Source organism: Tupaia chinensis, unplaced genomic scaffold (assembly GCF_000334495.1).
Source record: "Tupaia chinensis unplaced genomic scaffold, TupChi_1.0 Scaffold143823_1, whole genome shotgun sequence".
NCBI classification, from domain to species: Eukaryota; Metazoa; Chordata; class Mammalia; order Scandentia; family Tupaiidae; genus Tupaia; species Tupaia belangeri.
Window position 1 is genome coordinate 254669 of NW_006203673.1, and position 11999 is coordinate 266667.

Here is an 11999-nt window from a genome sequence, read left to right on the forward strand (position 1 = left end):
GGCCAAAGGGCGGGAGGAGGCGGGAGGCCCCCGCAACGGGTGGCCGCGGCAAAGCCATAGCAGAGGTGGCATACTCACGTCGCTGCGGAAGGCCACCCAGGCCGAGACCCTCTCCACGGGCTCCAGGACCACCACGCAGCACGGGCTGTGCTCCTGCCGCACCCTCTTCATCCACACTGACACAGGGATCTTCTCGCCACTGCGGCTGACCACATCCACCTGTGGACAAACAGGAGGCCCACAGCTGCCCGCCCCAGGCCCGGGCGCTCGGGCCTTTCAGCCCTGTTCACCCGCCTAGCACTCCAGAAGCTGCCCCGGTACACACAGGGTTCGACCACTCAGCACTGCAGGCTCTGAGGCCACTGTGTGGAGAGACGGCTTCTCCCTCCTCCGTTCCGTGGATAGGAGGGAGGAAGCAGGGTCTGCCACCTCTTACAGAAACACACCAACATGCCAGGGCGCGCCTCTCCTTCCTGGCAGCCAGACCACGGACCAGGGCTCTGACGCCATCAGCCCGACATGCGTTCCACACGCTGGGCCACGCTCAGCCCCCCATCGGCATCCAGGCGGGGTACACAACTCGGGGAGGGGAGCGGCCCCCAGGGAGGCGTGTCCAGGCCTGCCCGTTAAACAACCGAGAACACACGCACACTCAAGCGAGCAACACCGCAAGTTTCCCCGGGGTCTGACGTGCTGCTCCTCGGTGCAGACCCCTCGGGAGGAGGCAGCGTGGCCTCCCACGGCCTCCCTCTCTGGGGCTATCACCTACGACCATGCCTTCCGCTGAAGCACTGAGGTCACGTGGTGTCACAGGTCCAGCCACAGGTGGGCTCCAAGTGGGACCTCTTCTACTGCCCTGTCTCAAAGCCAGGCCGAGGCCGCCGCCCACTCACCACAGTGCCAAACACCACAGCGGCGTGGCCGTCGGCTTCCACGTGCTCCTGGCTGAGGGCTTTGACCACGTCGGAGTCCGACTTCAGGAAAAACTGCTGGAGTCTCCTACCAATCAGCTCGTGGCTGCTGTACCCCAGAAGCCTACAAGCTTTGTCATTGGCGACCAGGATCTGGGGTCACAGGAGAGAGGCCACATCAGTCCAGCAACATCCCCACGGCTGCACCAAGGCAGCGGGAGCCAGCAGGGATGGCCCATCTTCCCTGGCAGTGCCCACAGCCTTCTGCCATCCACAGGGCCACAGGTGCCACGCAGCAGGGGCTTCCAGGCTCGGCCTGGTGGGAGTGAGGCTGTGCCAGCCAGGCCCACTGCTCTCCTCCAGCCACGGCACTGTGAGGGGCGCGGCGGACGCCCAGCCCCAACGCCTCCAGCTGTCTGTAGACATGCACGAGACACACTTTCAGTGTCGAAGGACCGTTCTACGAGACCACTTTAAAACATTCGTGCAGGAACGGGTGGAGGGTAGGGCGGGCTCTGTGGCATGGTGGCTTGGGCAGAGACGTGCCAGGCATGTGCCCAGAGCCCCGAAAGGAGGACGAGATGGAGGAGAAGGGGCTGCAGTGCGACCACGCTTCCTCCTCTCCCCTGCCTGCCTCTCCCTGGTGAGCACACACACCCCTTAGCAAAATAAATAAAATACCCATTTATTTTGCCGTGAAAGACTTTTGAAATCCACACCCGGTCTTTTCATTGCCCCTGACCGAGGGTGAAGAGATAGGGGACCCTGAGAGGAAGGGCTGTGGCTGGAGAAAGGACAGACGGACGAAAGCGCGGTCAGCAGGCCGGTGTCTCTGCTGGAGAACACCATGGCCCCGGGCCGCCCCGCACTGTCTTTTACGGGGGATGGGGTGGGGGAAGCCATGGGCTTCTGCTGTGGTGCACCTCGTGGTTCTAAGCAAGCCTGTCCCGGCGTCTCACTGACCTCGGGTTTCTCTCTGTGAGGCCAGCAGGAGAGGATGTCTTTTTAGAGCTTCCCCACGCCCCGCTGCCCACTTCACAGCCTCCCTGCGTTTCTTAGCATGCATTTTGCACAAACATCCTTCTTTAACAGAGAGCACATGTGTGCACACAGGAGACACTGAGAGAGATGGCCTCGGCAGCATCGCGTCACCCTGCTATCCCCTTCCCCAGCTCTCCACGTCTCAGGATCCTGGGTGCCCACCTGCGCCTCAGGCAGGCCCAGGGACTGTGGGCCACGCAGCCTCCTGCGTGACCCTGTGCCTCAGCAGCGGGACCACTTCCCACGAACCACACCAGCGCGTCGGCAAGTACGTCCACTACCATCCTCTCCTTGACTGTCGAGGGGGGTCCTGCCTGCCGTGCTGATCCATGCGTAGTGCCCCAACGCCCTCCCCTCCTCCTGGACAGGTAAGCCCAGTGTTCCCAGGTGCACTAACACAGTCCCTCCATGTTGAAGGTGGAAGCCCTCAGCCTCCGCGGGACTGCTGCGTACAGCAGGTACCTCTGTGGTCCGGGCATCCACGGTGAAGACAGCCTTGTTGGGGTTGCACACAGGGGCCGGGAGCAGGGGTGTGGAGCAGCCCGCAGACAGGCCGCGCAGCAGGGAGCAGCAGGACGTGCTGCCCAGGGGGCTGGCCAGCTCGGTGGGCGCAGGTACAGCAGGGCAGGGCAGCCTGCTGCTGCAGATGTTCTGGGCGGCCAGCGACGACAGGCAGTAGGAGCTCCATCGGTCTTCTGCAAGGAGAGAACAGGGCCTTGGACGGCCGGGCTCCCCCCCAGCTCGCCTGGACACCCGAGCACGGCCTTTCCCTGACTCCTGCAAGCGGATCCAGGGAGTTGGCTGATCCACAGAGCCAACTCATGTGCCCAGCCCATGCTGAAGAGGGCCGGATCCCCTCTGCAGCTTCCAGGTGCTTCACAGCAGCACAGAGCAGCGCCCTGTCACAGCAGAAGGCCACGGCCCGCCTCAGTGTCTGAGGGCCCGTCTCCCTCCCTGCCCGGCAGATCCTCCCAGGCCTGCAGTCCCTCCCACCACCAGGCCACTGGTTCCAGTTAGTACAGGGAATTCCAGAGCTGCTTGTTGGGCCAGCAGGTGGCGTGGTGGTTAGGGCACTGAAGTCACACAGGGCCGACCAGTTTGTGTCCGACCTGGAGGCTTGCTTTCTCTCTTTTTCTCTCTCTTTCTCTCTCTCTCTTTCTCTCTCTGGTGAACGTGCGTGCCCTATAGCAAATTAAATAATAAAAAAAAAAATAAAATTCAATAAATATTTCTATTTACAAAAAGAGCTGCTTGCTGCCCACCCAACTGCTCACAGCGACACCCAGAGGCTCCTGCCTCTCACCCACACCTCCTTGGTGCCGCTGGGCCCAGCCGCGGTTCACCTAGTGCTCCCCTCCCAAGTGCTCTCGCCACCTTCCTGGCCCTCTGCTCCAAGGGCAGGCTCCCTCTCCCACTCCTCGGTGGCTCTGAGCGCCTTGAGCACGACACCAAGCTGCGACTGAAGGCACCTCTCCTGCCTCAGACATGTCGCCCCCTCTCCCACCAAATCCGGCTCTGCCGTCTCCCTCCTCACCCAAAGGGGTCACAGCCAGGCTCTGAGGCTGGGACCACATGACCATCTGGCTACCCCTCAACCCCCCTAGGCAGCAGAGGCCTGTCTAGCCTGACCTGTCCCTATCATGGCAGTGCCCTGCTAAGAACAAGCAGGGCCAGGCCACAGGTGAAGCTGCACTCCCACCTCACAGCCCTGCAGCAGCGAGCCCTCTTCACAGGACCCAGTACCCAGCCACCCAGCCACCACCCTCTGCACGGACAGTGTGGACTGGGCCTCAGCATCGCAGTCCTGCACCAAACTGCTCCCTCTCTCGACATGACCCCACCCCAAGCCCTTCAGGGCTACTCTTTGCTCTGGCTCCAGGACACCCGCCATCCCCAGGACTTCCCCACCTTCCAGGTCCATCCCAGCTTCAAGAATGCACCATGCAGGCCCCTCAAGCCCGTGCCAGACACTGAGCCCAAGGTGGGTGGCATTTCTTTCTTGCTGTGGCACAGGCTGTGGGGGTCTGGGCTCAGGGGGTGCCAGCTGGCTCTGGGGACATCGGCAGACTACGGGGCAGTGAGGGTCCTGTCCAGGTCCACGTGGAGAAGCTGGCTGGCCCCGAGCTCACGTCCGCAGTGAGGACCTCTGAGGGAGGAGTCCTGGCACCTTTGTCTGCGTCCAAGTGGGAGCCGGCACCCGCTGTCCAGGACCACCAGACACCTGCCGACTCTGACAGCCAAGCCCACGACAGCCTCTCCTGGGGAGGGGTAACAGCCTGGGCCAGCTCCAGGGGCAGCAGCGACCCACTGCTCAACAAAGGCCAACCCCGGGCAGCTGGATCCCATGGAGTCAATGGCACATTCGAGTCCCAGACCTGGGGCTTCCAGGGTACACTGGGCAGGTGTGTGCGTGCCCAGAGCCCCAAGAGGTGAGTGGGGGAACGGCAGGCAGCATGACCATCCCCAGGGGGTGCCTTCTCATTTCCTGCCTCCCTGCAGTGAACACACGTGCCCCACAGCAAGTTTAGAGAGAGAAGAGCTAGTCCTACACGGCGACAGGTCTGAACTGCTTCTGGGCCAGCCCGAAACATGTAGAGCTGTGCATGGCCACCAGGACCCAGTCAGACCCTGCACACGTGCTCCCGTGCGCGAGTGCACGTGTACATGTTTCTCTGCCCTTCAACTCTCAGGTGCACATACTCGGTCATGAATGAAGGAATAACCCAATCGAACCCGCCCCACCGCAGGTTCCAGCAGCTTGGGGGCTGGAGGAGCGGTAGGGTTTATCCGCTCAACTCCGCAAAGGCTCTGGGCGCCCCACAGCCTCATCAGACGCCCAGGACGCACCCTGTCCGCAGCCAAGATGCCTGAGAGGAAGGTCAGCTCAGCGGAGGGGCGGCCAAGGAAGAGCCCAAGAGATCGGTGAGGCTGTCGGCTAAACCTCCTGCAAAAGTGGAGACGAAGCCAGAAAAGGCGGCAGGGAAGGATAAATCTTCAGACAAAAGAGCGCAAACAAAAGGGAAAGGGGAGCAGAGGGGAAACAGGCAGATTTGCCTGCAGGAAATGGAGAAACTGAAAATGAGGAGCGTCCACCCTCTGCTGAAGCAGGCAAGAGAGAAGTCCAGTCTGAATGATGCCATATCCCGTGTCTTATCAGTGGGCCGTCTCCCTTCTTGTACGATCCAAAGGAATATTTTTACCAACTGTTTTGTAAATGCAAGTTTTTTAGTAGCTCTAGAACATCTTTAAGAAGGAGAGAATCTCACCTCATCCCATTTTTTAAGTGTAAATGCTTTTCTTAAGAGGTGAAATCACTTGCTGGTTGTTTATTTTTCAGTACAGCCAGAGAACAGTGGGTATTGACTCACAGGAGGTTCTCTCTTGTGCTCAGCCTAACATTCCGCATGTGGCGGGTGGGTAGTTTTTATATCCTAAATACAAAGCGAACGACATGGCAGTTTGGAGTCAGTCATGCACCTAATGTGTCTGGAATATTTTAAATGACTTCTGTATGTTTTTAGTAGCAGTGCTTCCTAAAGAAACCTACTCTGACTGTGGCTCTCCTGAGATCGTGTGCGCTGTGTAACAGCTTTGGTCGATTTTGCCTGAAGGATTGGAAATGTGAAGTGTGTAGTATGTGATACTAAATTGTGACTTGGTGGGACTTACGTAACAGCTTTCGACATCTGAAGACAGCGGTTCTTGATATCCTCTTAAGGAAAATCTGCCTACAAATTTGAAGCTGGAATGTCACTGGAATAACCTAAAAAGAATCACTATACTTGGCTTTTTAAATTTTTGGTAAGTATGTTAAGAATTGGGTACAAATTGAAATTTCTATTCTGATCCTTGACACAACCAGTAAATCTCAATTACAAAAGAAAAAAAAAAAAAAAAAAACCCAGGACAGCCTGTGGGGGGAGGGAGCGGCTGGGCCCACCCAGCTGACTGCGTGGTTTGGATCCCCAGAAACATGGTGGCGCCGGACGGGAGGGAGACGGAGGAGGGTCTGCAGCAGACCGTGACCACAGACGCTTTCTCCTCTGTCTGCCTGTCTGCCTCTGGCAAGTGCCTGTGCCTCTGGCAAATTTTAAAAAGAAAAAGGACATAAGAAAGCCACGGTGCTCTGCTGTTATCTGACCCTAGAACAGGGAGGGTGCACGGCCACGGGCTGCAGGGAGGGCCACGGGCCCAGAACCACCACAGCGCAGGCCACTGGGAAGTGCCCGGCAGCTGCATCTGGCCTGACAACTGGCAAAGCACCTCTGGGAGAAAGTGGAGCACCTCCCCGTGTCCCCACTCCAAAGCCGGCCCGCAAGGGCCAGTCCTTACCGGGCAGCGCCGTCCGGCTCTGGCAGAGTCTGGAAAGCCCACTCTTTCTGCTGGGGTGTCTGTGGGCCGAGGAAAATGACTCGCTGGGCTCGGAGGTGGTCTGTGTGGCGGGGCCCTCGGCCAGCGCTGGCCAGGGGAGGCTCCCGGACAGGCACCTGCGGTCCTCCTCAAAGGCCAGGAAGCCCGAGTCCTCCATCGGAACAGCGACCAGCCACCACTCGCCCTCCTCTGAGCGCCACCTGGGAACACATGAGCCTGCTCAGCACCGGGCACCACTGGCAGCCCTTCCTCACACGGGGCAGGCTCGCCCCGTCCTGGCTGGTGTAAGATGAGCCGGGCTCGCCTCGTCCCCGCGCTCTGAGACGGGCCAGGCTCGCCCTGTCCCCCTGCTCTGAGATGGGCCGGGCTCAGTCCGTCCCCGTCCCCGGCCCAGGCCCAGGCCCCGCACTCTGAAATGAGCCGGGCTCGCCCTGGCTCCACACTCCGAGATGGGCCGGGCTCAGTCCGTCCCCGAGCTCTGAGATGGGCCGGGCTCGTCCTGTCCCCGCGATCTGAGATGGGCCAGGCTCGCCCTGTCCCCCTGCTCTGAGATGGGCCGGGCTCAGTCCGTCCCCGCGCTCTGAGATGGGTCGGGCTTGCCCTGTCCCCCTGCTCTGAGATGGGCCGGGCTCAGCCCTGCTCTGAGATGGGCCAGGCTCACTCCGTCCCTGCGCTCTGAGATGGGTTGGGCTTGCCCTGTCCCCCTGCTCTGAGATGGGCCGGGCTTGCCCCGTCCCTGGCCCGGCACCGCGCTCTGAGATGGGCCAGGCTCGCCCCAGCCCCACGCTCTGGGATGGGCAGTCCAAAGGCAGACTAACAAGCGCCTGCAGAATAACACCCAGTGAGAGGCAGGCAGAGACGGGAGACAAGGGAGAGGCAGAGGCAGAAAAGGAAGGGGCCATGAAGGGCGGCTGCGGCCCCCGCAAGCCAGGAGGCTTCCAGGCCAAGGCTGGCAGGGCCACCATGAAGCCTCTAGCCAGCACTGCCCGCACAGTGCCCTGTCCCCGCTGTCCCTGAGCCAGCAGTGTGGCCAGTGACATGAGGCCACAGGGGAGAGCCTGCTTCTCAGGGGCTGCCTGGCACCAGGCTTCAGGCTTGGTCTTAATTTTTAACATCACTGTAGGTTCAGATGTAAATATGACGAGCAATATAGTAACCCTCACGTGCCCTCCCCAAGTCCCCTCCCCAGCAACACCGTGCATGACAGCAGTCGGTGTCACACCGCCTGCTGGCCCTGCTCAGGGGCGGGCTGCCCCTGCACTGTGTGCCCAGTCACTGCAGCCCTGCTGGGGCACCAGGGGTGCTGAGCAACCTGTCCCCACACCAGCAAGCACACGAAACCCAAGTGCAGTCTGCCGCTGGCCTCACGGCCAACTCAACAGCCAGGAGAGAACCCTCCTCCAGCAGAAGGGGGTCGGCCCACCACGTCATCCAGGCTCGATGCCCAGGGGTACAGTGGCCGCCCCAGGCTGGCTGGGAGCTCCTCCGTGAAGGGAGGAGCGCGGGGCCAACACTGTGTGCTCACTCAGGGCCTGCCCCTCTCCGAGCCCCACAGCTCCCCACCACGGCACAGCTGGACCTTGAGAACTGGCTAGTGAAGGGCTCAGCAAGATCGAGCTTGGACAAGGGGTGGGGCACCCCCACAGGGCACATAACCCCCGCCTCCGTGCAGGACACACCTGTGGTGGCCCTCCCATACCACTCTATTCCAGCTCGGAGTTCCAGGAAGCCCAGTCCTCCAAGGCGGCCAAGTGGTATGCACCGGCCCGGGCAGGCAGGGAGCACCCACTGCAGCTGTGGGACACTTTGTGAACTGACCAGCTTCACATGCGGGGGCCCCACTGGCCCTGTGCCCAGGCCACCTCGGCTGTCAGCTCCTGAGCTCAGCACCCCAGGGAGGGGTGGGAACCGACAGCCCCCGAGACCAGCCCCACTAGGGAGCACGCAACATGCTACACTCCGCAGAGCTACCGGGTCAGAGGGTGGCATGGAAGGGGCCAGACGGGCCGGGACATATCCGTCTCGGAAATGGGTCGTGTACACACAGGGGCCCAGCACATGACCAAGAGCCCCCTTCCCACCCGGGGGATGCCATCGGGGCACAGCTCTCCGGCTCGGTCCCCTCACGTGTGAGAGCACCGCGTGTGAGAGGTGCTCCTGTAGGGGTTCACGAGGCTGGTTAGAGCGGCTCGCACCAAGGCTTATCAGCTGGGGTCACTGGTTTTCGGAATCAGGTTGTCCGCTGAACGGTTGGGGTGAAATGGCGGCTCTGTCTTACCATGTACGGAAATGAGTTCCGGAGGAACATAAGGCCACAGATCAATGTTTTAGGAAACACTGGACTAGGGATATAGTGGGCTGCATTTAGAACACCCAGACCTCACCGTGACTGCTGTTTCGGCACCATTTTTGAGACCCTGGAAGGAGGAAAAACTTCTACCAGGTAAGACTCACACAGATGAGCTGAGGCAGAGCTGGGGGAGCGAGCGCTAGCCTCCGAAGCCAGGGACACTTGAGGGCCGACGCGGTCCCACCTCGAGCCGCCCTCACAGAAGAGGGTCCTAAATGCAGCCCTAGGCTTTCCCAAAGACTCAGATCAGCCAGAAGAGCTCCCCATCAACCAAATGGAGAGGGAAATAGCTACCAGGAGGGAGAGTCTGCAAAAAAAAAACAAAAAAAAAAACCAGACACACAGGAGCGCTAGATGTTAAACCATGAGCTGCGGGACATAAAACGCCTGTGTGTGTAAAGGTGTAAAAGACGGAGGCCCGACAAGTGAGCGAGTGGTAATCAGCTAGTTAGGGACCAGCAGTTGGCGTAATGGCTATGTCGCTGTACTCCCATGTAGTCAACTGCAGTTCAAGTCCCAGACTCGGTAGCTTAAACTCACACCAGGCGCGCGTGTGTGTGTGTGTGCCTAAGATCCCGAGAGGAGAATGGAGGAGAAGGGATTGCAGCGTGGCCATCCCCCCCGGGGGGTGACTTCTTGCTTTCTGTCTCTCTGTCTGTCTCTGTCTTTCCAGCAAGCGCACGCACCCTATAGCAAAAACCTCTCCAAAAAAAAAAAACAGGTAGCAAATTCTTTGTTCATTTTTTTAAGAATGATTTTTTTTATTTAATTTTATTCATTGTCATTATTATTTTATTTTATTTTTTTGAAGTTGACCAGAGAGAGACAGAGAAAGAGAAGGAAGGTGAGGAAGCAAACTGCCAGGTCCAGGACTCGACCCACAGTCAGCCATGTTGGAATCCAGCTGCCTTAACTACCACGCCACCTGCCGACCCCAACAACTAGGTAGATTTTGAGATACTCTTTCAGTTTCTTTTTTTTTTTTATTACATGGCCAGCCTATGGCCTGGTGGCTAAGGCAACTGGATGCTACATGGCCAACAATGCAGTCCGAGTCCCAGGCCCAGCGGTTTGGAAAACACGCTGGGCATGTGTGTATGCCAGCCCAGGATCCCAGGAGGAAGAAACGGAGAGGCGTGACCACTCACCATGGGGTGTGTTCTCATTTTCCCTCTCCATCTCTCTCCAGCCAGCACACAGGCCCTCTGGCAAAAGTTTTATTTTTTTATTAAATAAGATTTTTGCCTTGGGTGCATGGGCTCACCAGAGAGACAGAGAAAGACAGTGAGAGGGAAAGTGAGAAATCACACCCGAGGAGGGACCGCCATGCCACAATCCCTTCTCCTCCTGGAATTTCGGGCACACATCCACACGTGCCTGCTGTGATTCTCAAACTGCCAGGTCCAGGACTCGAACCACAGTCAGGCATAGGGTCCAGCACCATAGTCACGATGCCACCTGCTGGCCCCAGACGTTTTTAAATCATGGCTTTTAATCGCCAATATTTATATGGTACCCTGGGATCTTCGAAGTCACGCACAACACGTGGTATTGACGGCAGGCAGCAGACGTGTCCACCAGCGACAGCGTGTCACTGCTCTGTGCTGTAGGCGAGCGGGAGCCTTCCCTCGCTGCCCGGTGTCCAGCGAGCTGCCATGGACCGCGGCTGTGCTCTGCCCCAGCTCTCTAGAACTTACCTGCACCTAGCTGCAATTCTTTAAGAATGACTGCGTTTCATCGCGGTGCATCTTACAGTGTACAGTGTTGCCTTTCTAAGAGTTATTTAACTTTATTTATTATTATTTCTATTTCTAATTTGAACGGAGAGAGAGAGCAAGAGAAAGGGAAAGTGAGAAAGCAAGCCACCTGGTCCAGGACTCAAAGGGCAGTTGGCCGTGTGGGAGTCCAGCACCCTAACCACCACACCCCTGCCGGCCCGACAGCAGGGTTTTTAAACATGCTGCAACATGTCAATCAAGGCAAAGGTATTACCACATACATCGTCCCCAGCGGGGCACCTCCTATGCGGGTCTGTTCAGTGTTTCTTTCTCCTGCCCCTCCCGGGCAGCTCTGGCACCTCACGTGGCCGTCCCCGCTGCTGCACCTGTGCACACTTCTTTAAGGTCAATCATTTCTCGCTAAAAACTGTACAGTCTCATGGCCCGACAGAAAGGAGAACAGGAACAGGGCCACCGAGGAGGAAACCCTAGTGGCCAGTAAGCCTGTGACAAGAGGGACGTGCGTACGAGATGCTGACAGGGTTTGCACCCCCAAGAACTCTGTTACAACAACTGCTTCAGACGCCGCCCCGGCAAAATCAGGGAGAAGGATGAGCAGGCAGGAAGGGTGGAAACGGAACGGCCCAAATACTCAACAGGGAAACGGTTCAAATTCTGGTGTGTTCACATCACGACTTACAAAACCAACAAAATACACATAAGGAAAAACCTTGGCAATATAGTGAGTGAAAACAAACTGAGTTACAAAGAACAGTAAGACCCTTTTCTTACAAGGCATTCAGGAATCGAGCTCATCTAGAGACGCAAGTGTGTGTGATAAAGCCATTTCTTAAACAAGAGACGGACAGGCCAGCAGATGGCACAATAGTTACACCATCGGACTCCCACAGCCAACCACAGTTTGAGTACAGGACCGGGAGGCTTAAACCTCAAGCCAGGTGTGTGCGTGTGGGCCAAAGATGCTCAGACGAAGAGAATGGAGAGGGGACTGCGGCATGGTCATCTCTCCTTAGGGGTGACTTCTCGCTTTCTGTCTGTTTCTCTGGCGACCACACATGCCCTATAGCAAAAATCTCTCTAAAAGAATGAAGGGATGAATGAAGGGACGGACGGACAGAAGGGACCAGCAGACGGTGTACTGGTTACATTGCTGGTTCCCATAGTCGACCGCAGCTGGAGTCCCAGACCGACCAATCAATCAATCATAAATGATAGGGACCATCAGGTGGCATAATGGTTACGTTGCTGGACTCCCACGTAGTTGACTGCAGTTCACATCCCAGACCCAGTGGCTTGAAGCTCACACCAGGCACATATGCATGTGTGCCCAAACCCCCCAGAGGAGGATGGAGAAGGGACTGAGGCATGGCCATCCCCCTAAGGGGTGATTTCTTGCTTTCTGTCTCTGTCTCTCCAGCAAGCATACGCACCCTACAGCAAAAATATTTCTAAAAAAATAAATAAATAAAATAAACCAGAGGCCGATAAACAGGAACTTCAGACAGTAGCACCTCCCACAGCTGTCAGCCAAGGTACTGGAGCGAGCAGGCCCGTGGCACGACAGGGCCCTGGCCCCCCCCCCCCCCA

General features: G+C 58.1%; 1 protein-coding gene across 7 annotated transcripts in view; it reads right to left on the minus strand.

Annotated features, from left to right (window-relative positions):
• PASK (PAS domain containing serine/threonine kinase) overlaps nt 1-11999 on the minus strand; it is a 49774-nt gene that overhangs the window by 32458 nt on the left and 5317 nt on the right. For 5 of the 7 annotated variants that reach the window (XM_027767008.1, XM_027767006.1, XM_027767005.1 and 2 more), the window contains exons 2-5: nt 6285-6523; nt 2415-2647; nt 894-1064; nt 79-219 (exon numbers count right to left, since the gene is read on the minus strand). In XM_027767008.1, the coding sequence (XP_027622809.1) occupies nt 79-219; nt 894-1064; nt 2415-2647; nt 6285-6480 (741 nt within the window). In that variant the 5' untranslated portion in view covers nt 6481-6523. Of the gene's footprint in view, nt 1-78; nt 220-893; nt 1065-2414; nt 2648-6284; nt 6524-8777; nt 8879-11999 lie in introns of those variants that run through there. The other 2 variants (XM_027767007.1, XM_014582804.2) reach the window with 2 other exon arrangements.